Source organism: Oncorhynchus mykiss, chromosome 6 (assembly GCF_057628025.1).
Source record: "Oncorhynchus mykiss isolate SJ-2025 chromosome 6, ASM5762802v1, whole genome shotgun sequence".
NCBI classification, from domain to species: Eukaryota; Metazoa; Chordata; class Actinopteri; order Salmoniformes; family Salmonidae; genus Oncorhynchus; species Oncorhynchus mykiss.
The window spans coordinates 71,078,431-71,104,585 of NC_143027.1; the positions used below are offsets into that span (position 1 = coordinate 71,078,431).

Here is a 26,155-nt window from a genome sequence, read left to right on the forward strand (position 1 = left end):
AATTGGTAAATAAATGCAAAATGCATGCTAACAGGCGACTGTAGTGGTGCTCCTGAATGTTTGAATATCATTCTGAACATGATGTGCCCGTTATGGATAATGTATCAATGTGTGTTTCCAAGGTGATTTATAATAAGCAAAGCTTCCAGTCTTTTGATGAAGCATCATGGATACTCTTGAACTGACATATTACTTCATCTAGCCCTGGTACAATGTCCAAAATCTAGACTCAAATGTGATGCCTTGTATACCTGTGAACCAAATAGAATGTGATCCAAATATTTGTTTAAAACAAAAGGTTTTAACCTGACCATTTTGAAGGGATGAGAAATAGCATTGTTTTAAATTGTAATGTATTTAATTGCTTTTAAGACAGTTCACACATCAAGCAACATAACAAATAAGAATATAAACAAAGTACAACATCACAAAAGTCCCACAATAAAACAGAGGTATGTATAACAGATATCTCAGACACATGTATGATCATACAGCCAATGTATGATTACAGTCCCTTAATTCTTTCTCATTTGAATAAATTGTACAACAGAGAAGGACAGTGCTAGGTGTCAAATCCTGACAATGCCCAGTTCAAGCATAAACCCTGGGTAGAGGGGCTCATTGAATGTGGTCTGGAATGTATACAGGTGTGGCACTGTGTCAGAAGAGACTCTGTAGAAGGACAAAATTCCGGCCGGCCAGTTCTGATAAACCTACTCTTTTGGCGGGTTGGGATTCTCCCTGGGGTTTAAGGGAGTTGTTGGGGGGTGGGAGAGGTATATCTTCCTCTTCATTGTTGTGGCAGACCAGACAGAGTAACCATGCCAAGTGATATATTCTCCAGAGCAGTTAGACACCAGGATTTGTCACTGGATCCACGTTTACAGAGACGGCTATGTCTTTTTCTGCTGATATCTTTATATGTCACCCCGATCTTAGTCTCAATCCTGTTCCACTGTACACCCCGATCTTAGTCTCAAGCCTGTTCCACTGTACACCCCGATCATAGTCTCAAACCTGTTCCACTGTACACCCCGATCTTAGTCTCAAACCTGTTCCACTGTACACCCCGATCTTAGTCTCAATCCTGTTCCACTGTGCACCCCGATCTTAGTCTCAAACCTGTTCCACTGTACACCCCGATCTTAGTCTCAAGCCTGTTCCACTGTACACCCCGATCTTAGTCTCAATCCTGTTCCACTGTGCACCCCGATCTTAGTCTCAAACCTGTTCCACTGTACACCCCGATCTTAGTCTCAAACCTGTTCCACTGTACACCCCGATCTTAGTCTCAATCCTGTTCCACTGTGCACCCCGATCTTAGTCTCAATCATGATCCACTGTACACCCCGATCTTAGTCTCAATCCTGTTCCACTGTACACCCCGATCTTAGTCTCAATCCTGTTCCACTGTACACCCCGATCTTAGTCTCAATCCTGTTCCACTGTACACCCCGATCTTAGACTCAATCCTGTTCCACTGTACACCCCGATTTTAGTCTCAATCCTGTTCGACTGTACACCCCCATCTTAGTCTCAATCCTGTTCCACTGTACACCCCGATCTTAGTCTCAATCCTGTTCCACTGTACACCCCGATCTTAGTCTCAATCCTGTTTCACTGTACACCCCGATCTTAGTCTCAATCCTGTTCCACTGTGCACCCCGATCTTAGTCTCAATCCTGTTCCACTGTACACCCCGATCTTAGTCTCAATCCTGTTTCACTGTGCACCCCGAACTTAGTCTCAATCCTGTTCCACTGTACACCCCGATCTTAGTCTCAATCCTGTTCCACTGTACACCCCGATCTTAGTCTCAATCCTGTTCCACTGTACACCCCGATCTTAGTCTCAATCCTGTTCCACTGTACACCCCGATCTTAGTCTCAATCCTGTTCCACTGTACCTCCCAGTAACATCGCCCAGTCAAACCGTCTTTACACAGCACCTGTGGCCAGTGTTCAAACCTCTCTGGATGATCAGGATATTGTTGATTATTTTCCATCACCCTCACCTGTTCGGTCCTCTCAGAGGGAGAGAGGCGTCTGTGTTCTGTGTCTGGGTCCAGTGTGAGCTTGCAAGCATACTTCCTAAATAGCCATGGTTTCACCCAGAACTCTTCATTATGGTCCACGTCGAGTTTATCCAGTCTATAGTGTGGATCCTCCAGTCTAGCTGAAAGAACCTTCAAGCCTGATTCTCCTGGGTGATTGAAGCTCAGGTCCAGCTCTCTTAGATGGGAGGGGTTGGACCCCAGAGCTGATGCCAGATAGTTACAGTCCTCCTCTGTCACACCACAGAATGATAGCCTTAGTATCTCTAGTTTACAGTTTGGATTCTGCAGACCAACGGAGAGCCATTTCACTCCTGTATCGTGCAGGTCATCGTGACTCAGGTCCAGTTTTGTCAGGGAAGAGAGGCTTGCCATGAGAGCTGATGCCAACACTTCACAACATTTCTTGGTCAGGGAACATCTGTTTAGCCTTAGTGTCTCCAATTTAGAGTGTGGACATTTCAATGAAGTAAGGATGATTGTCATTCTGCCATCATCATCATCATCATCATAATGATCATATTAATAATCATAATCATCATGATCATCATCATAAAACAGTTGAAAGTTCCTCAGGTCAAGCTCTCTCAGTGGTGAGTCTGCAGATTGGAGAATGGAAGCCAGTGATTCACATAGCTTGCATGTGAGTGTGAGAGTGAAGCCAGACAGCCTCAGTGTCTCCAGTTAAAGGTGTGGCTCTTTCAGTGAATCGAAGAGAACGTTCCGTCTGTGCTCCTCAACATCCCTAACCCCCCTGTCATAATAAAAATCTTAATTATGCAGTGTCACTCTGACACTCAGGTCAAGCGCTCTCAGAGGTGAGTCTGCTGATTGTAGAATGGAGGCCAGTGTTTCACAGTACTCCTCAGAAGGTGTAAAGTCAGGCAGTTTTGCCTTCCTACATTTCCTCACAGCTGGGCTCAGTCTCTCACGCCCCCTCTTCTGATATGTTGTATTTCCTCAAATCAATCTCACCCAGAACACACCTTGGCATCAGCAGTGCATTGGTCAGTGCTGAGCAGTTTGTTTCTGAAAATGTTGTGTCTGATTTATATCCTGACTCCAGGAACTTCTGTATGTCCTCATGTGCAGAGTTGTCTTTCATCTCAGTCAAGCAGAGGAGGAGATGGATGTACCTATCAAGTGAGACATTCCTTATGGAAGGCTCCCTGAGGTATTCCTTAATTTCCTCAAAAGGATCTGAGCAGTTCAGTGTCTGTGGAAGTAAAAGACTCTGATTGGATCCCAGTGAGATGCCAAGAAAGAAGCGGATGAACAGGTCCAGGTGTCCATTATCAATCTCAAGGCTTTATCCACAATCATCTTTAGCAACTCATTCAAGGGAAGTTCTGTAGACACATTCTTCATAAAAGACTCCAGGCTCTTGATGTTCTAGGTGTCATGACTGGCCTGTTTGGGTCAGGTAATCTTTCACACCCATCAGTGGGGAAGAGATCGAGAGGTATGGAGATGTTTTTTTTTATGACACCTCACGCCCATTATAAATCTTAAGGCAGCAGACAAAATCCCCTTTTCCTCTCAGTATGGATGAATGGAATGTATGATGGGCCTATGGAGAACCTACTCCAGAACAGTAACATGCAATAAATGGACTTTGGGACAATATGTTTTGTCAGCCAATATGGTATCAATGACGATAGATGGAATATGAAAATGAATGTCGTTTTTGTTATGTTATTAAAAGTTAAATGACGATGTTATAACGAAAACAACATTCTAGGTTGAAGAGTTTTTACCATACAGTGGGGCAAAAAATTATTTAGTCAGCCACCAATTGTGCAAGTTCTCCCACTTAAAAAGATGAGAGAGGCCTGTAATTTTCATCATAGGTACACTTCAACATAGACAAAATGAGGAAACAAAATCCAGAAAATCACATTGTAGGATTTTTTATGAATTTATTTGCAAATTATGGTGGAAAATAAGTATTTGGTTACCTACAAACAAGAAAGATTTCTGGCTCTCACAGACCTGCAACTTCTTCTTTAAGAGGCTCCTCTGTCCTCCACTCGTTACCTGTATTAATGGCACCTTTTTGAAATTGTTATAAAAGACACCTGTCCACAACCTCAAACAGTCACACTCCAAACTCCACTATGGCCAAGACCAAAGAGCTGTCAAAGGACACCAAAAACAAAATTGTAGACCTGCACCTGGCTGGGAAGACTGAATCTGCAATAGGTAAGCAGCTTGGTTTGAAGAAATCAACTGTGGGAGCAATTATTAGGAAATGGAAGACATACAAGACCACTGATAATCTCCCTCGATCTGGGGCTCCACGCAAGATCTCACCCCGTTGGGTCTAAATGATCACAAGAACGATGGGCAAAAATCCCAGAACCACACGGGGGGACCTAGTGAATGACCTGCAGAGAGCTGAGACCAAATTAACAAAGCCTACCATCAGTAACACACTACGCCGCCAGGGACTCAAATCCTGCAGTGCCAGACGTGTCCCCCTGCTTAAGCCAGTACATGTCCAGGCCCGTCTGAAGTTTGCATGAGAGCATTTGGATGATCCAGAACAAGATTGGGAGAATGAAACCAAAATATAACTTTTTGGTAAAAACTCAACTTGTCGTGTTTGGAGGACAAAGAATGCTGAGTTGCATCCAAAGAACAACATACCTACTGTGAAGCATGGGGGTGGAAACATCATGCTTTGGGGCTGTTTTTCTGCAAAGGGACCAGGACGACTGATCCGTGTAAAGGAAAGAATGAATGGGGCCATGTATCATGAGATTTTGAGTGAAAACCTCCTTCCATCAGCAAGGGCATTGAAGATGAAACGTGGCTGGGTCTTTCATCATGACAATGATCCCAAACACACCGTCCGGGCAATGAAGGAGTGGGTTCGTAAGAAGCATTTCAAGGTCCTGGAGTGGCCTAGCCAGTCTCCAGATCACAACCCCATAGAAAATCTTTGGAGGGAGTTGAAAGTCTGTGTTGCCCAGCAACAGCCCCAAAACATCACTGCTCAAGAGGAGATCTGCATGGAGAAATGGGCCAAAATACCAGCAACAGTGTGTGAAAACCTTGTGATGACTAACAGAAAATGTTTGACCTCTGTCATTGCCAACAAAGGGTATATAACAAATTGAGATAAACTTTTGTTATTGACCAAATACTTATTTTCAACCATAATTTGCAAATAAATTCATTAAAAATCCCACAATGTGATTTTCTTGATTTTTTTCTTCTCATTTTGTCTGTCATAGTTGAAGTGTACCTATGATGAACATTACAGGCCTCTCTCATCTTTTTAAGTGGGAGAACTTGCACAATTGGTGGCTGACTAAATACTTTTTTGCCCCACTGTATGTACCTTACATTTGCATAATGTACGTTGTGTGGAAAATGTCCAGATCAAAGATAATGTTTTTGTAAAGATGAAATGTGAAGTTACTTGTTTAAATTGGATTTGAGTAAAATCCAGACCTTGCCTCGTAACTAGTTAAGCCCAGAGAACTTGCCCTAAAGACAGAAACGCCCATTTCTGACCCGAGGGTATAAAACATGTGAGTTAAGAATTAACGTTATGACTAGGGACCACGAGCTGCAGCCAAGGTCCAATTAGTTGTAACCCCAAAACACAACACGGGGCTAAAGAAGACAAAGGAACCTTTTTGTGTTTAAGAGGGTGAATTCAAGCAGGACCACCCGGTTATTCTCCTCAAGGAATCATGTGTCTACACTGCTTTCATTCCCACGCTGGAACCACCTATATGGCAGATTAGCCGTCCTCAGAAGACCCCTCTTTCAGAACAGGGCGAGGAAACAGACCACTAAGAGAAAGGACACTGATATTGTGGGGACAATCCAACAGTTACACCCCTGTAACCGAAGAAGTGCCGTCATCAGAGGAGAAGGCGAAACAAGTCCACGAGGTGATACCCCATCAGAGGGCGACCTTTGACACGCAATTACATCATTATATTCTAACCCATAAGCAGTTCTGGGCAAGGTTAGGGTTAAACTAAGCGTAGTTTACAAATGTACCCAAGTGTGCTTTTCTCTCATGCACTCTATCTCTTTCTCTCTCTTTTGAAATCCTTATTTTGTGTAACACTCATCATATTGTTTTGGCCCGCTAGGGATGTGTTTCAGTGTACTAAGTTCTAATCAATAGCTCAGACTGTGTGTATGTGTATCTTATATTATCATATTAGCTTTATAGTAAATAAATAATCAACTCAACTGGTGTGGTACGGACTTATTTAGTGTGACTCGGGTTCGTGCAGATTCCCGGATTATGTGACGTTCAGAACGAGACCGTAGAGGAAATAAATTAATTTGCAACTGTTGTAAAATCAATATTCTAATATCCTTTAAGTTAATTTGGGAAATAGAAACTCTCCCATGGTGCCCCAGGTTACTGACTTAATAATTACCTGATTAATTTAATCACATTTATTTAAACAGTTAATCATTTGATGAACAGCTGTCGTCACATTAATCAATCCAACGTCATGACATTGGTCACACAGCAGTATAACACATAAAGAGCAACAAGAAACTCCTGAAAGCTCAGGTGAACAAAGCAGTACACCTTCATCTGATAACACAAAGACACCCTTTTAATAATTTACATGCAAAACCCAGAGTACACAGAAGCTTCACTGACATCAATTCCACACTGTCTCAGGTCATCCTCACATAATATGATATTCCCTTGACCAGCTCATCAAATGTCAGCTGCCCCAGTTTGAGAATGATTCCTTTGTTTGTTACCATGATTCTTTGTGGATCATGCTCATTTTGCCCATCGTACTTCTTATTCTTTAGGTCTGTCTGAATAAACACAAGGTGAGTGTACATCTCAGTCAGAGTTGTGATCTCATCACTCATCTTCACACAACATTTCCTCAAAAACCAATGCAGTAATCCAACAGAAGACTGGTATGTGACATATGATGTAGATACTCCTCATTCCCTTTATCTATGACATAATTCTACTGGCCAGCTTCTTTTCATGGAATCGCTTGTCAATGAACCACTTCCTGAAATATCTCTCAGAATAGGAGCACAAAGATCAACATCCTTTCTCTTTAACTCTCTGTATAATGTCACCCACTTTCTGCAGTGCTCCTAGTCTGGTGATCATGGTCCATGGCTGGCGACGTAGCTCCACCCAGCCCCTGGACCAAGACAGGTTCTGTCTTCAGTAGGATCCTGTGGAAGGCTGATTTGACTTTTATTCCCCCTGAATTTAAGGCCTTGAACAGCTCCCTCACTTGTTCCTCTCTGGTCCGGTCAGTGTGAATGTTTGAATACACCTCTTCATGGATCGTACACTTGTGGAGCAGGTGATCTGCTATGGGCATCACCGTGGAAACCCTCTGAATGAGATCTGTGCCTGTCCACAAACTGAGCATCTTCATTTTCCTTTTCATTCAGTCTCTCTAGAGAGTGTTGCTCCATTGTTGAGATAGCCAGCGTTCCTCTCTTCTCTTCTCTCTTCTGTCTCCCCATCTTCTCTCTCCTTTTCTGACTCCTCTTCTTTCTCAATCTCCTCTGTTCTTAAGTAATACCCTCCATATCTATGTATACCCAGTATCAATATGAAACCTTTCTTGTAACAGTAATGCACTTTTCACAGTGTGATGTTGTGGTGCTCAACTTTGACTCTCTGCCTTACATTTAGCCTCTCTAGAGAATTGTTGCTCCATTATTGGGACAGCCAGGGTTCCTCTCTTCTTTCTTCAGTGTCCCCCTCTCCTTTTCGGACTCCTCTTTTCTCTTCTTTCTCATTCCCCTCCTTCATTTTTAAGGTTGTGCCCTCCAAATCTCTGTATCCCCTGTCTCAATACAAAACATTTCTTGTAACATGAATGCCCTTTTCACAGTGTGGCGTTCTGGCGCTCAACTTTGACTCTCTACCTTACTGTCACTAAGAGCGGGGAGTGTGTGGGAAACCCATTTGAGCAAACAGGAAACCAGCTATGCTGGTTGGGTGAGAGAGAATGGGGGAGAGTTGAGAAAGAGTAAGAGACTCCTTCCAATTTTGTCAAGTGTGTTTATGTCTATATATGGATTGCAGCCGATACCAGGGTTTTTTATTGGCCCTCCAATGCGTTGCATAGCACCACCCCATTTGATGCACACACACTCACACAACCATTCACATTCCTTCACACTCTTCACACACGCTGCTGCTACTCTGTTTATTATCTCTGCATAGTCATTTTTCACCTACCTACCTACATGTACATATTATCTCAAGTACCTCGACTACCCCGTACCCTTGCACATTGACTCGGTACCGGTTATTATTATTTTTTTATTGTGTTATGATTTTACCTTCAGTTTATTAAGCAATTTTGTCTTACTTACTTTCTTAAAACATACTTTTTTTTAGGAATTTCACAGGAAGATCTACACCTGTTGTATTCGGCACGTGACAAATAACATTTGATTTCATTTTGATTTGATAGTCTAGGAAAGCCACATGGTTCTGAAATATGTTGTTCATAGAAATTACAGTGAAACTACGAGACACAATTCAGAAGCCAAATAGGGAAAATGTAAAATAGTCCAGATATCATGGCACGGTCATAACATCCATGGAATAAAGGTAAATATAAGTGACTGCATGACATTAGTCTGTAATAGCATGTTTTCTCCCTCCGTCTCGGAGCTTAAAGGGATACTTTGGGATTTTGGCAATGAGGCCCTTTAGCATTTGGTGACAGTGCCAGGATTGACAAACTGAGAAATATTTTGACAGACAAGTTTATAGAGATTGTTTCCCTTCCATGTTCTGTAAATATGGACAACCAAATACTTCAAGAGGAACTTATTGTTCCCTCAACACATCAAAATAAATAAATAAAAAATATAAAAATAATTGTGGTTTATGAGGTCAGCATACAGCCATGACTCTTTATACTTTATAGTAAAGAAGTAAGATAGGAGAGTGTGAATAATGACGCCGGAGAGGATGGCTGCCGTTTAACGGGCTCCTCACCAACTGTGCTGTTTTGTTAGTTATTTTGTATTGTTTGTAACTTATTTTGTACACAACATTGTTGCTACTGTCTCTTATGACTGAAAAGAGCTTCTGGACATCAGAACAGCGATTACTCACCTTGAACTGGATAAAGATTTTTTTCTTTAATGAGTAAGACACAAAGGATATACTGATTTCCAGAGATCAGCCCCAAATCCACGTCATTCACGTGAAGAAAAAGGCAGAGATACAGAGGGAGAAGGTCGGTGTGCCTTGTGAGAATTCTAGGGCAAGTGAGTAAATCATCACTACCGTTGGTTCTATTGGCCAACGTACAATCACTGGAAAACAAACTCGATAATCTACGGTCGAGACTATCCTACCAACAGGACATTAACCTCTCTGGGATATTCAGGACGGTAGCGTCCCACCTCAACAACAGCCAGTGAATGTGCAGCCAGTGAAATTCCTCAAAATGTACAAGTATTTCACACCATTTTAAAGATAAACTTGTTGTAAATCCAGCCAAAGTGTCCGATTTCAAAAAGGCTTTACGACGAAAGCACACCAAACGATTATGTTAGGTCATTACCTAGTCACAGAAAAACACAGACATTTTTCCAGCCAAAGAGAGGAGTCACAAAAAGCAGAAATAGAGATAAAATGAATCACTAACCTTTGATGATCTTCATAAGATGACACTCATAGGACATAATGTTACACAATACATGTATGTTTTGTTTGATAAAGTTCATATTTATATCCCAAAATCTCAGTTTACATTGGCGCGTTACGTTCAGTATCCCAAGTTGAGACTACTGAACAATGACTCAAATGGCCACCCAGACTAGTCACTTTACCCCTAACTACATGTACAAATTACCCTGACTAACCTGTACCCCCGCACATTGACTCGGTACCGGTACCCTGTATATAGCCTCTTTGTTGTTATGTCATTTTATTGTGTTACCTTTAGTTAGATTCTTTACAATAGTAAATATTTTCTTAACTCTATTTCTTAAACTGCATTGTTGGTTAAGGGCTTGTAGAGTAAGCATTTCATGTTGTATTCAGGGCATGTGACAAAACATTTGATTTGATTTGAATGTTACTCAAAGTACTGTATGTTCGATGTTATACAGTGCCTTTCAAAAGTATTCATCCCCCTTGGCGTTTTTCCTGTTTTATTGCTTTGCAACCTGTTATTAAAATAGATTTTTATTTGGATTTCATGTATGGACATAGACAAAATAGTTCAAATTGGTAAAGTGAAATTAAAAAAATTATTAAAATTACAATCAAGTGGCACCGTGAAGACCAATGAGCTCTCCAAACAGATCAGGGACAAGGTTCTGGAGAAGTACAGATCAGGGTTGGGTTATAAAAAATATCAGAGACTTTGAACATTCCACAGAGCACCATTAAATCAATTTTTAAAAAATTGAAATAATATGGCACCACAACAAACCTGCCAAGAGAGGGTCGCCCACCAAAACTCAAGGACCAGGCAAGGAGGGCAACAAAGAGACCAAAGATAACCCTGAAGGAGCTGCAAAGCTCCACAGCGGAGATTGGAGTAGCTGTCCAAATCAAATCAAATCTAATGTTATTTGTCACATACACATGGTTAGCAGATGTTAATCCGAGTGTAGCGAAATGCTTGTGCTTCTAGTTCTGACCATGCAGTAATTGTAACGTTCTGAGTGTAGTGGGTGAGAAGTCAGGCGCAGGAAGCAGAGAGTTCAGGGGAGTGCTATTTTAATGCACCACAACGGTGAACATAAGCCAACCCCACGAAAACACAGGGCGTAAACAAAACAAACGCCCCAAACAGGGGGACTAAAACGGTCCAGAAAAGACCCACGAAATGGGAAAGCACGTAACACACAGACGTGCACACAAGTTTACACAACACAGAAGGTCACAATAATTAATCCCGCACAAGGAACCAGGCGGGCCGGCTGACTAAATAAAGCCTCACTAATTATACAGAATTCAAAACAGGTGCACTCAATGAACACATAAGGGAGGGGGAGGAAATAATCAGTGGCAGCTAGTAGGCCGGCGACGACGACCGCCGAGCGCCACCCGAACGGGAAGGGGAGCCACCTTCGGTCGGAGTCGTGACAGTACCCCCCCCTTGACGCGCGGCTCCCGCAGCGCGCCGACACCGGCCTCGAGGTCGACCCGGAGGACGAGGCGCAGGGCGCTCCGGATGGAGGCGATGGAAATCCCTCAACATTGACGGATCCAAAATGTCCCCCACCGGTACCCAGCACCTCTCCTCCGGACCGTACCCCTCCCAGTCCACGAGGTACTGCAGGCCCCTCACCCGGCGTCTCGAGTCCAGAATGGCCCGTATCGTATACGCCGGGGACCCCTCGATGTCCAGAGGGGGAGGAGGGACCTCCGGCACCTCACCGTCCTGTAGGGGACCAGCTACCACCGGCCTGAGGAGAGACACATGAAACGAGGGGTTAATACGATAATAGGAAGGGAGTTGTAATCGATAACACACCTCGTTTATTCTCCTCAGGACTTTGAAAGGCCCTACACACTGCGGCCCAAGCTTCCGGCAGGGCAAGCGGAGGGGCAGGTTTCGGGTCGAGAGCCAGACCCTGTCCCCCGGTACAAACACGGGGGCCTCACTGCGGTGGCGGTCAGCACTCCTTTTCTGCCGTCCACTAGCTTGTTGAAGGGATTCCCGGACGGCCCTCCAGGTCTCTTTGGAGCGCTGCACCCATTCCTCCACCGCAGGAGCCTCGGTCTGGCTCGGATGCCACGGTGCCAGGACCGGCTGGTACCCCAACACACACTGAAAAGGGGACACATTAGTAGAGGAGTGGCGTAGTGAGTTCTGGGCCATTTCGGCCCAGGGGATGTACCTCGCCCACTCCCCTGGCCGGTCCTGGCAGTACGACCGCAGAAACCTACCCACCTCCTGGTTTACTCTCTCCACCTGCCCATTACTTTCGGGGTGATAACCGGAGGTCAGGCTGACCGAGACCCCCAGACGCTCCATGAACGCCCTCCATACTCGGGACGTGAACTGGGGGCCCCGATCAGAAACGATGTCCTCCGGCACCCCGTAGTGCCGGAAGACGTGGGTGAATAATGCCTCCGCAGTCTGTAGGGCTGTAGGGATACCGGGCAACGGGAGGAGACGGCAGGACTTAGAGAACCGATCCACAATCACCAGAACCGTGGTGTTCCCCTGAGACGGGGGAAGATCGGTCAGGAAGTCTACGGATAGATGTGACCATGGCCGTTGTGGAACGGGGAGGGGTTGTAACTTCCCTCTAGGAAGGTGCCTAGGAGCCTTACTCTGGGCGCATACTGAACAGGAGGAGACATAAACCTTAACGTCCCTAGCCAAAGTAGGCCACCAATACCTCCCCCGAAGGCTTCCTATTGTCCTCCTCACCCCAGGGTGACCCGAGGAGGGTAGGACGTGAGCCCACCGAATCAGTTGGTCCCGAACACCAAGCGGCACGTACTTCAGCCCCGCCGGACACTGAGGAGGCGCGGGTTCAGCCCGTAACGCCCGCTCGATGTCCGAGTCCACCTCCCATACCACCGGTGCTATCAGCTTTGAGGCGGGAAGGATGGGAGTAGGTTCGGTGGACCTATCCTCTGTGTCGTAAAGGCGGGACAGTGCATCCGCTTTCACGTTCTGGGAGCCCGGTCTATACGATAAAGTGAACTGGAATCGGGTAAAAAATATGGCCCACCTTGCCTGACGCGGGTTCAGTCTCCTAGCTGCCCGAATATACTCCAGATTTTGGTGGTCGGTCCAGATGAGAAAGGGGTGCTTAGCCCCCTCAAGCCAGTGTCTCCACACCTTCAGAGCCCTGACCACCGCTAACAACTCCCGGTCACCCACATCATAGTTACGCTCCGCTGGGCTGAGCTTCCTCGAGAAGAAAGCGCAGGGGCGGAGTTTTGGTGGCGTACCCGAGCGCTGTGATAGCACGGCACCCACCCCAGCCTCGGACGCATCCACCTCCACTATGAATGCTAGAGAGGGGTCCGGATGGGCCAACACGGGTGCATCCGTGAACAGCGCCTTCAACTTGTTGAAAGCTCCGTCCGCCTCTGCTGACCACCGCAACCGCACCGGACCCCCCTTCAGCAGTGAGGTAATTGGAGCCGCTACCTGGCCAAAACCCCGGATAAACCTCCGGTAGTAGTTGGCAAAACCCAAAAACCGCTGCACCTCTTTTACCGTGGTCGGAGTCGGCCAATTACGCACGGCCTTACTGCGGTCACCCTCCATCTCCACCCCCGAGGTGGAAATGCGATAACCCAGAAAGGAGACGGCTCGTTTGGAGAACACACACTTCTCAGCCTTGACGTATAGGTCATGCTCCAGCAGTCTACCAAGCACCCTGCGTACCAGAGACACATGCGCGGCGTGAGTGGCTGAGTAGATCAGAATATCATCGATATAAACAACTACTCCCTGCCTGTGCAGGTCCCTGAGAATATCGTCTACAAAGGATTGAAAAACGGCTGGAGCATTCTTTAACCCATACGGCATGACGCAGTACTCATAGTGGCCCGATGTGGTACTAAATGCGGTTTTCCACTCGTCTCCCTTCCGAATACGCACCAGGCTATACGCGCTCCTGAGATCCAATTTTGTGAAGAACTGCGCTCCCTGAAATGATTCCACTGCCGTAGCAATGAGAGGTAGTGGGTAGCTGAATCCCACCGTGATGGCATTTAGACCTCTATAATCAATACACGGACGCAAACCTCCCTCCTTTTTCCTCACAAAAAAGAAACTTGAGGAGACGGGTGAGATGGAGGACCGAATGTACCCCTGTCCCAGAGACTCCGTGATATATGTCTCCATAGCCAATGTCTCCTCCTGGGATAATGGGTACACGTGACTCTTGGGAAGCGCAGCGTCTACCTGGAGATCTATCGCACAATCCCTTCCCGGTCGATGTGGTGGTAATTTAGTCGCCTTCTTTTTACTGAAAGCGATTGCCAAATCGGCATACTCGGGGGGAATGCACACCGTGGGACCCTGGTCTGGACTCTCCACCGACGTGGCACCGATGGAAACTCCCAGACACCTTCCAGAACACTCCTCTGACCACCCCTGGAGAACCCCCTGTCTCCACGAAATTTTAGGATTGTGCCGGGCCAGCCAGGGAATCCCTAGCACCACTGGAAACGCAGGCGCATCAATAATGTAGAGACTGATACGCTCCCTATGATTCCCCTGCGTTACCATGTCCAGTGGAACCGTGGTCTCCCTGACCACCCCTGACCCTAATGGCCGGCTATCTAGGGAGTGCACGGGAAAGGGAGAATCTATCGGCACAAGCGGAACACCTAATTTAATAGCGAGTCCGCGATCCATAAAGTTCCCAGCTGCGCCTGAATCGACTAGCGCCCTATGCTGGGAAGAGGGGAAAAATTTAAGGAAAAAAATCAAGACAAACATGTGACCAACAGGGGGTTCTGGGTGAGTTTGGTGCTGACTCACCTGGGGTGATCGAGAAATGTTCCGCCTGCCATCTCGACTCCCAGACGGACCCCCCCAGCACCGATCGGCCGTGTGTCCTCTCCGACCACAGCTGGTGCAGAGGGAGCCTCCTCCTCCGGTACCCCTCGGCACAGTCCCTCCCAACTCCATCGGAACGGGAGTGACGGTGCTGGGTGGTGGAACACACAGGACCCTCTCCGAACGCCCGCGGGCAGCCAGCAGATTGTCCAGTCGGATGGACATGTCAATTAGCTCATCCAGGGAAAGAGCGGTGTCCCGACACGCTAGCTCCCTGCGGACGTCCTCCCGGAGACTACACCGGTAATGGTCGATAAGAGCCCTGTCGTTCCACCCAGATCCTGCTGCCAAGGTCCGGAACTCCAACGCGTAATCCTGGGCGCTCCTCTTCTCCTGCCGGAGATGGAATAGTCACTCTCCCGCTGCTCGGCCATCTGGAGGGTGGTCAAACACTGCGCGGAAGCGGCGGGAAAACTCTGGGTAGTGCTCCTTCGCTGAGTCTGGGCCATTCCAGACTGCGTTCGCCCACTCCAGAGCACGACCCGTGAGACAGGAGATGAGGACACTCACCCTCTCCGCTCCCGAGGGAGTGGGTCTGACGGTGGCTAGGTACAGTTCCAGCTAGAGTAAGAACCCCTGGCACCCCGCCGCCGCTCCATCATAGACCCTCGGGAGCGTAAGACGGAGGGTGCTGGAGTCGGGAGATGGGGAGTCCTGAGGGGGGGGAGCCGAAGGTGGAGAGAGGAGACCACTTCTCTCCCATCGGTCCATTCTCTCCATCACTTGATCCATAGCCGTTCCGATCCGATGGAGAACGGTGGTATGATGTAGAACCCTTTCCTCCATCGATGGGAGGGGATTGGCTGTTGCTCCTGCTGACTCCATTCCTCAGGGGTGCGGGATTCTGTAACGTTCTGAGTGTAGTGGGTGAGAAGTCAGGCGCAGGAAGCAGAGAGTTCAGGGGAGTGCTATTTTAATGCACCACAACGGTGAACATAAGCCAACCCCACGAAAACACAGGGCGTAAACAAAACAAACGCCCCAAACAGGGGGACTAAAACGGTCCAGAAAAGACCCACGAAATGGGAAAGCACGTAACACACAGACGTGCACACAAGTTTACACAACACAGAAGGTCACAATAATTAATCCCGCACAAGGAACCAGGCGGGCCGGCTGACTAAATAAAGCCTCACTAATTATACAGAATTCAAAACAGGTGCACTCAATGAACACATAAGGGAGGGGGAGGAAATAATCAGTGGCAGCTAGTAGGCCGGCGACGACGACCGCCGAGCGCCACCCGAACGGGAAGGGGAGCCACCTTCGGTCGGAGTCGTGACAGTAATATCTAACAAGTAATCTAACCTAACAATTTCACAACAACTACCTTATACACACAAGTGTAAACGAATGAATAAGAATATGTACATAAAAATATATGAATGAGTGATGGCCGAACGGCATAGCCTCCTGAGGTTGAAGAGTACGCCGAGGAACTTAAAACTTTCCACCCTCTCAACTACTGTCCCGTCGATGCGGATAGGGGGCTGCTCCCTCTGCTGTTTCCTGAAGTCCACGATCATCTCCTTTGTTTTGTTGACATTGAGTGTGAGGTTATTTTCCTGATACCACACTCCGAGGGCCCTCTCCTCCTCCCTGTAGGCAGACTCGTTGTTGTTGGTAATCAAGCCTACCACTGTAGTGTAGTCTGCAGTACTACTCAGAGGTCAGTGTCACATTGGTACAGAAGGAAATACCAGCACGTTCACCTTTATGGAGCTACCTACTAAAACGTTTTTGCGGGGAACAGTTACCTTGCAATAACTACTTTTCAACTACTGCGAGAGCTGAACTTGGGTATCCCTGTGCTATTGCCAATGAGACAGTCAAAGCTAAAAGTCCTAGAATTCATACAATCAGAGTGGCAAAACTTAAAGGTGCACTGTACTATATAATAGAAATACCCTCCACTTTTCAGATATTCAGGAGTGCACCTTTAAGTCAGGTTGAACCCAGTGACTGTATGCAAGTGTGCATTCTTAAATAAACTCAGAAACCCACAGTACGGTTTAACTCAGCCAAATAGCTTATTTGATGAACTGATGACATACCCAATCTCCAACTGCCTAATAACACTCGGCCAGCCATACCTTTCATTCATTCATGAATTTGTTAATTTGTTCGCTCATTCATTCGCTCATTCATTCGCTCATTCATTCATTCATTCATTCCCTATCCCTCTCAGTTCATGTATGATAGCACACTGCTATCTGTCCTATCGGCTCATTATCTTCTTATGAACAGAAGTTTCATTCTCCTCCATCCACTTCGAACACGGTTAATTATTTCTAAACTTGCCTGAACCTAACGAGTGTGCTCTGAATTGTGACCAGAACTCCAGAGCTATCACAGCAATCAGTGTCCAAAGGCCAAGGCACAGCTCCATGTGTTGCTGCACATGCTCCTAACTCTGGTCCTCTCCAGGTTGGGATAAGGGCCAACCTGTGAGCTATGGCACATCAAATCTAGTAATATGTCACAAAGAATTAGACACAAGGCCAATGGAGTGAATGTGATTCTAATTGCTGTGACCCTGCATTTTGAAACACACTGTATTATATATTATACTGTATTATGCATATTGCACTATATGTTGCGACTGACTCCCATCAAACCGAATCTCAAGTAGCAAAAACCTAAATAGAATCACATTTTAAACAAACATTTTCTCCTTTGCAAATTGCTAAACGGGATTATCTTCTTCTTAGAAAACAGCCTTCAAAGTTTTGTGAGCCAAGTCTAGCTAAAGATAACGCTTGCTAGCTAGCTAAGTTACACCCACACATCTCTCCCTGGTCGAGGTTTTTCTTTTTCCTTGGTGCAAAAAGTTTGTGTACATCAAAAGCCGACAGTATTGTACTTGTAATTGTTTTATAGCTATATAGGTATATGCCATTTGCTGGAGTTGGGTTTAGCTAAATAATTTTTGCATGGCTAATTTCCCTATCTAGCTTGATATGCAAGGCTTACAACAACTTTGACTTATCACACCATGTATATTCACTTACTTGATTGGTTATTCTACTTGAATTTTCTAAAAGATGGGATTTAAGAGCGGTGTCATACATTTCACAAGGAATCAGCAGTTTTTTTATGACTACCAAGACTTACAAAATGTAGTTACACAAAATATTACATGTCATGGAAGCCATTTATGCACCCAAATTATTTTTAACCACATATTTTGAAGCAGTCTCCATTGTAATGTACAATTTTGAAAGCAGCCGTATGCTTCAATGAAATAGTTTCATACATTAATCTAGATGCTATCCATACTCATAAATGACCAATAATAAATGCATGCCTAACAGTGATATATTGCTACTATGGCACAAGTAGCCCAGCGTAACTCTGGCAGGGATCTGTGTGAATGAGGTCCAAAGTTGAAATTATACTGTTTATAACTGTAATTGGCGAAAAATGGAGATCAACATTTACAGCATTCAGGTGACCGGCAGTAGTTACCAGCCTTTATGGTTTTACTGCTTATGTTTCCTTATTAGCAGGAAGCTATCAGCCTCCCTATAAAAAGGACACAAGAATAAAAGGTATGAAACATTGTACAAATTTTACTCAAAGGTGAATTAGCTCATATAGCTGCTATACTAAACTCTGGGAATGTGTACAGTTGGACCAAATAATTCCAGATCGGGTTTACTGTATATCTGACAGATGACAACCGTTCAGCTATCATGCCCTTGAGCTCAGTGAGCCATATTGTGTGGACTATGATATATTCAGAAGAGACCAGATGAAAGCACACAAACACCAAATCATTTTGAGACCATTTACACATTGATTTGTATTCCTGCATTTGTGACAGCTTGCTTTTAATTCAATTGAACTACAGGTCTCTCCATAGGTGATTAGGGACCAATATACAGCAGCATTCAAGTTCCATTAAAATACTTCTCAATAACCTCACTATAACGAGGTCCTTCATTTAACCCATTAGTGTTAACGCTCAGAGGTTCAACTAGTTCAACCAATTAGAGGTAATACAAAGACTAGGTGAACATGTCCTATCAGTTTGATTGCACCTATACTCTTTTACACCCCACACCTGAGGGGAATGTCATTACGTAATGTGTTTTTACCTTTCTGAGATCCTCATATCTTCAGGATGGTTTGGGGAGGAAGGAGAGGGAGGGAACTGAGAAGGGTGCCAACCGTAAACAGACATGCGGTAAATCAATAAATCCACAGATTTAAGATACGGTCCTTATCAAATTCTTAACATGACCTTATCAAAATATCAGCTCCTAAAGCCTTATGGGTGATCTGTGAAAACATTTCTACTGCTACTGCAGGATTTCTATTGCTACTGCAGGAGAGGAAGGGCATCTTCTCACAGAGAGAGACAAGAGAAATAGAACAAAATAACCTCACAAATAGTTGGACTCTTAATTCAGTAAATTAAACCATGCCGAAGCTGATCTAGTAAATCCAATTTCAATGTACTTTATGTTGGCCATTATCAGACATTATGATCATTCAGGAATATGTCCAGGCAAAGTCATCTTCTAGCAGTCAGACAGAGTCTGTGTCTTATCCAGGTTGACACTCTGGCCCACTGTTATTACTCTAGCATACAGTCCCACCAGGAATACTACCAGTGTCTTATCTGTGGTGGAGTAAAGTTGGTGTGGGACATGAGTGTTTGATGAATGATTCACCCAGCTAGATAGAACAGTATGGTTAACATAATTCATAACTGGACAATAAGGTCAGCCTCTTCACAATAATACACTCTTAATTGAGAATACTGTAGTGGACTAGATCAACAAACATATTTTCTCATCAACACAAATATCACTTTTGAGGGCGACATTTTATAGAGCATAATACAACAACATGAGCAGTACACCAAAATGCACCATCTTTAGTCACACATTTTCTCCTCTGTGACATCAAGGTTAATAAAATAAAAAGGAGCTTTTGTTTGAACTGAATAAATAGCTGTTTTTAAAAACCCAGCGAGCCTCAATGTCATGTAGCCCATGCAGCAATGCTGAGGACGGAGGCGGAGGTAGACATCTTACACAGCCCCAGCAGAGGATCACCTCACCTGTCACTCACCCAGCGGGGGTGGTGAAGGGTAAGGAGGAGACAGGCACGCCGGCTAATCATTTTGTAATCAGGCGTCAAAACAAAACAAAAAAATGTTTATCTGATCAACGCGGGCGGCTGCCAGAGTTGACATGAGCATTTTTTCCCCCTCCCGTGTCAGGCCTAATGGACAGCGGTGCGGAGGGGAGTTAATTATTTTTGATGACGTTCGCTGCTAATTTCCCATTTATATGGAGCCTCTTTTCTCCTCCGCCGTCAGCAAGGATTTATCAATCAAATCAGGGCCCTGAAATGGGCCTGCTGTGTGTTCACACACACACACACACACACACACACACACACACACACACACACACACACACACACACACACACACACACACACACACACACACACACACACACACACACACACACACACACACACAAGGGTATCTGTACACCATCTATACACACATACACATGTGCGCACAAACACACACACAATGGGTATTGTTCTCTTTCTCCCTGGTACCTCTTGAGGACGTTTTTTTGTCTTAATGAGAAAGGAGAGGCAGCATTGTTTGAGAGAAGGCAAAGGAAACAGGCATGCGTAGACATGCTTATGACGCACAGACCAATTCCCTTCTGATACTCAGACATGCTACACAAATGGCTCACTCATAGTGTATGGGTAAATATGCTCTGATTAAGGTACAACATACAACATAACACGTACATGCATTAGGACTGAGGAGTTACCCATGGCTATAAAGCACACATACAGTGCCTTTGGAAAGTATTCAGACCCCTTGACTTTTCCCACATTTTGTTATGTTACAGACTTATTCTGAAGTTGATTACATCGTTTTTTTCCCTCATCAATCTACACACAATAACCCATAATGACGAAGTGAAAACAGGCTTTTAGAATTTTGTGCTAATTTCTAAAAAACCAACAACTGAAATATCACATTTACATAAGTATTCAGACCCTTTCTAAGTACTTTGATGAAGCACCTACGGCAGCGATTACAGCCTCAAGTCTTCTTGGGTATGACGCTACAAGCTTGGCACACCTGTACATGTTAACCCACTGTTTCTAGGCCTTCATTGAAAATAAGAATTTGAAACTGACATTTCTAGTTAAATAAAGGTAAAATAAAATAAAATAAAACATTTGGGGAGTTTCTCCCATTCTTCTCTTCAGATCCTTTCAAGCTCTGTCAGGTTGGATGGGGAGCGTTGCTGCACAGTTATTTTCAGGTCTCCAGATATGTTCTGCTCTGGAGCAGGTTTTCATCAAGGATCTCTCTGTACTTTGCTCCCTTCATCTTTCCCGCGATCCTGACTAGAATCCCAGTCCCTGCTGCTGAAAAGCATCTCCAGCATGATGCTGCCACCAGCATGCTTCACCGTAGGGAGGGTGCCATGTTTACTCCAGACGTGACGCTTGGAATTCAGGCCAAAGAGTTCAATCTTGGTTTCAACAAACCAGAGAATCTTGTCTCTCATGGTCTTAGAGTCTTTAGGTGCCTTTTGGCAAACTCCAAGTGGGCTGTCATGTGCCTTTTACTGAGGAATGGCTTCCATCTGGCCACCCTACCATAAAGACCTGATTGGTGGAGTGCTGCAGAGATGGTTGTCCTTCTGGAAGGCTCTCCCATCTTCACAGAGGAACTCTAGAGCTCTGTCAGAGTGACCATTGTGTTCTTGGTCACCTCCCTTTTTTGGTACCATTCCCCAGACCTATGCCTTGACACAATCCTGTCTCAGATCTCTACAGATAATTAATTTGACCTCATTGCTCTGACATTCACTGTCAACTGTGGGACCATATATGGACTGGTGTGTGCCTATCCTAATCATGTCCAATCAATTGAATTTACCACAGGTGGACGCCAATCAAGTTGTTGAAACATCTCAATGATGACTAATGGAAACAGGATGCACCTGAGCTCAATTTTGTAAATAAGGTGTATCTGTTTTTGTTTTTTTTTATAAAATTGAAAAACATTGATGAGTATCCACATTTTTTTGCCATTTTAGAAAAAGGTTGTAACGTAACAAAATGTGAAAAAAAGTGAAGGGGTCTGTATACTTTCCGAAGCCACTGTATATACACGCATACACAGACAGGGGTGTAAAGTAAAAATACTTTAAAGTACTACTTAAATATGTTTTTGGGGTATCTGTACTTTACTTTGCTATTTATATTTTTGATAATTTTTACTTCACTACATTCCCAAAGACAATAATGCATTTTTATTCCATACATTTTCCCTGACACCCAAAAGTACACATTACATTTTGAAAATGGCCCAATTCACACACTTTTCTTTGTAAATGATTTTTTTGAGTCTTGGAGTGTGCCTCTGGCTAACCATAAATAAATAAAAATAAATAAAATAGTGTCATCTGCTTCGCTTAATATAAGGAATGTGAAATTATTTCAAATTTTACTTTTGATACTTAAGTATATTTTAGCAATTACATTTACTTTTGATACCTACTTGACACACACACACACACACACACACACACACACACACACACACACACACACACACACACACACACACACACACACACACACACAAAAAGTACTATATTTTACTATAGGATACTACACTGCTTACTATAGAATTCTATAGTAAACTGTAGTATACTGTATAATACTATACTACACATGGTAGAATCCATTGATCATGGGTAATTCTTACTAAATAATTGTATATTATATTGTAGAATACTCTAGTAAATACTACAGTATACTATAGACAGCAAAAACACTATGGTAAATATTACAGTATATACCACAGTATTTAATTTGGATTTAGCTTGCCCATTGCCCTCCCAGATATCCCAATTTGTGCCACCCATAGGTGAGAAACCTACATGACAAGTATGACCATATATGCGTTCCCTACAGGTTATAGGCTTTTTACTGTTTCCGGGTTATATTCACCAGGCAGGGTTCTGAGAAAACAGCTCCACCACGGACAACATTCTGAGATTGGCAGTAGACACTCATAGAGCTTTTAACAAGAAACAAGTAACCATTTCTTTGACATCAAAAAAGCATTTGAAAAGATGTGGCACAACGGGCTGCAGGATGCCAACTTGAATCTTCCAAAACAGATGGTTGTGCTTTTAAACATTTTATTTTTAAACAGAGGGAAATAGCAGTAAGTGTGGGAATGGCTACGTCTGACAGGTTCTCGCCAGAGGCTGGAGTTCCTCAAGGCTCCACCCTCAGTCCACTCTTTTGCGTAATGTACATTTCAGATATTTATATTTACCCCAATCCTAGAGAAGACCATGTCTCTGTTTGCTGATGACCTGTGCTACTGTGCATCTTCTATCAACTTCTCCCATGGAGCCAAAAAAGCTTCAAACTGAATCGTGGTAATACATGTGGAGAGTAAAACTGAACACGCAAAAAACACAGTGTCTTATTGTCCAAAACAAGAAAGACAAACTAAACAGTTGACCTCACTCTCTAAGTGCAAACACTTCAGACCAATCCTACAACCAAGTTTCTGGGTGTCGCATTACAATAATTAATGAAGTGATGCACCCATATTTATACTATAGTAAACTGTAAAAACTACAGTATACTACAGTCATGTCCAAAACACCACAGTAAATACTACAGTCACTATACCATAGTATACAATAGTATTTTTTCATGTAGGCACACACACACGCGCATGCGCACACACACAGCAGGACTTTATACAGCTGTCAGGACCTGTGTATATGGCCCTATTCCTAAACTGTATTTGAGCTGACCGGTCCTGTCGTCACCAGCTCTGTCACTGTCCTATCCAGTCTCTGCATCATCACTCACAAGAATGTTAGCTCCTCTACACAGGCATGCACGCATGCACGCACACACACACACACACACACACACACACACACACACACACACACACACACACAGACACACACACACACTCTCTTACATTTTCTCCCACACGACACGACCATACCCACTCATTTTCTGTGAAGCATAAAGTGAATCATTGCTGCTCCTGAATATACAATAAATTAGTGTGTGTGAGTGTGTGTGTTACTGTATGATGGTTCCAAAGTGTAAGATTGATTTAGTTCAGGGTGACTCAGAGTACCAGTGGCCTTCAGCTCTGACAGCAGCTGTCTTACAGAGGAAAACCAGCGTGATTGGCAGGCAGGTGGGGCTGCTTGTGTTAGAGAGAGAGACAGACAGAGAGAAGAGAGAGAGAGAGAGAGAAGGAGAGAGAGAAATACTGTCCTTTAACAAACTGAGTGACACAAAATCAGAGGGGACACTGTCAATGTAGACAGAACCTCTGTCACTTCCTCTGTTCCTTCCTCTCTCTCCCTATGTCACTTCCTCTGTTCCTTCCTCTCTCTCCCTATGTCTCTTCCTCTGTCCTTTCCACTGTCATTCTTTCCTTTTGATCCCCTTTCCGTCCTCCTTTTCTCTCTAATGATGTCTCTTCAACACTTTCCCTCAATTTATATCACATTATTTTGCGGTTCCTGTCATTTTTCCCTCTATCTCCCTCTTCTCTTCACTCAATATGCCCTCTGCCCCTTTCTCAACCTCTCCATTGGTGAAAACCATTGGGGTTTGCTGACAGATCCACTTTGAGTGCCAAGACCTCTTATGCCCGGAGCAATCACTCCACTCCATCACTGAGCCGCACCACAGATACCCATATTTCACTTTGCCCTACCCTTGCCAATGAGCAGTACTGTATATGAGATGGATGGATGAAATAACTGATGAGTAGATGGATGGTTTGATGGACCGACCTATGGATAGATTGATAGATGTCCATACCTGGGTTTACCTCGGTATGCAGACCGTTAGTTCATCTAAGAACCCAGAAAGCCCCAACCCCACAGGCTCTGTGGTGCAGAGCAGTCTCATTCCATCTCCCCCTAATGCCGCCAACCAGAGCTAAATCCAACCCACTGACAGCTGGCTCGCTGACCCAAGGAGCCTCTCCTAAACCCTTTTACATTATTATATGTTATCCTAATGGTAGCAGTCAGCATACTAAATAGCAGTATTGTGCCTGTAAACGATGGGCCTTTCAGCTGATATATGTGGCAGGGCAAAAAGTGAGGAGCAACGTTTTATTCCTGGCCATCAATCTGGCCCAGGATCCCTGGTCCTGGAGGAGATGGTGTTAATTCATTTTAAAGGGACTCGGCAGGGGGGGGGGCTCACCCCGTGATTGAGATCCCCAAAGCGGAGCTGCTTTATGGGCCTCTTAATTTAGAGTGTCAGGCATTGCCACAGACACCTTGTCTGTGAATGAAAGGGGAGAAGATGAGCACTTGGGGCTGACCACAGCGGGAGAGATGAATTAGCAGCAGTAGGACAAGCTCACCTCGCCGTGTGTGTGTTTGACTCTCTCCACACATTCAAAACAAAACAGGCCCCCACAAATAACAAGGCTTTAGGACAGGCTGAGGGACTCAGACCATTGCAGGTGTATTCACTCCATGCCAGACTGCTAAATTATTTATATTCACCATCCATCTTTGATTGGATGGGAAGTGTTGACATCCATATATCTTGTAGGTCATAGATATAAATGACGATGCGCAGACACGCATGTCCCTAGTGTCCCGTCGCACTCCATATGAGGAACAATAATCAATCTCTTGCTCTGACATCGAATCCCTGGCAATGGAACAAACCAGACGCAGCTGAGAGACCCTGACTAAACAGTGGCACTGTAATACGTCTTTATTACAACAACAATATATTACAAACCTGAACATTACCACATTTTTTGGGAAGATTGTTTTAAAAGTCTTCTTTTGAACAATTGACTTTTTGCACTCCTCAAAAGTATCTGTTGAACGGCTAAGCATCAAGGTATGATTCCAATCAATCAGAGAGACAAATCCTCTGTGTGGTGCCAGCCGTGCTCCATTCTGGAAGAGACAGGCTTTCTCTTGGAATACATACCAGATCCCCAATTTGTCAGGGACACAATGGCAACGCTAGCGGAGCCCATTTGCATCATTGTGTGAGCAACAAATAGAATTGATTTCATCATTGATTATTGTCTTTTTGGAGAGATGAGGTGTCCCTGAAGAGGAGTTGAAACTGTTGGACATCAATCAGATCAGTAAATGTATCTTCCCTGACCTTTTCTTGTCATTAAAAGATATGCAGAACATATTGCCTTGGGCAATGAGTAACAGAACAAAATACCTTCCAAGCTCCTTACTGTGAAATGGAATAACCAAAACTCCCAAGGAAAGTATCTAAGCAGTAATACTACTCTATGACTAATCTTTACCGAAATTATTTTAAAAGAAGACGAGGGAGAAATGTTATACTTTCAGTTCAATCAAAACAAAAGTCCTCTACTGTACCAAAATAAACAACATGGTATCAATAGCTCTATGTCATCAATACATGTTCAATCATTATCTTATCATGTGTCTCCTAAAACAAGGGAAACAAGACAGACTAATCTCTATTCAGC

At 44.4% G+C, this 26,155-nt stretch overlaps 1 protein-coding gene and 2 pseudogenes across 1 annotated transcript; all 3 read right to left on the reverse strand.

Annotated features, from left to right (window-relative positions):
* Nucleotides 1–336: 336 nt before the first annotated feature.
* LOC110506109 (ribonuclease inhibitor-like) lies at nucleotides 337–2,807 on the reverse strand. The gene has a single exon (XM_036981776.2). The coding sequence runs from the start codon at nucleotides 2,537–2,539 to the stop codon at nucleotides 1,817–1,819; it is 723 nt and encodes a 240-aa protein (XP_036837671.2). The 5' UTR covers nucleotides 2,540–2,807; the 3' UTR covers nucleotides 337–1,816.
* A 3-nt stretch (nucleotides 2,808–2,810) lies between these two features.
* On the reverse strand, nucleotides 2,811–3,553 carry LOC149983068 (uncharacterized; annotated as a pseudogene).
* A 2,916-nt stretch (nucleotides 3,554–6,469) lies between these two features.
* LOC149983069 (protein NLRC3-like) lies at nucleotides 6,470–7,455 on the reverse strand (annotated as a pseudogene).
* Between the last annotated feature and the right edge of the window lie 18,700 nt (nucleotides 7,456–26,155).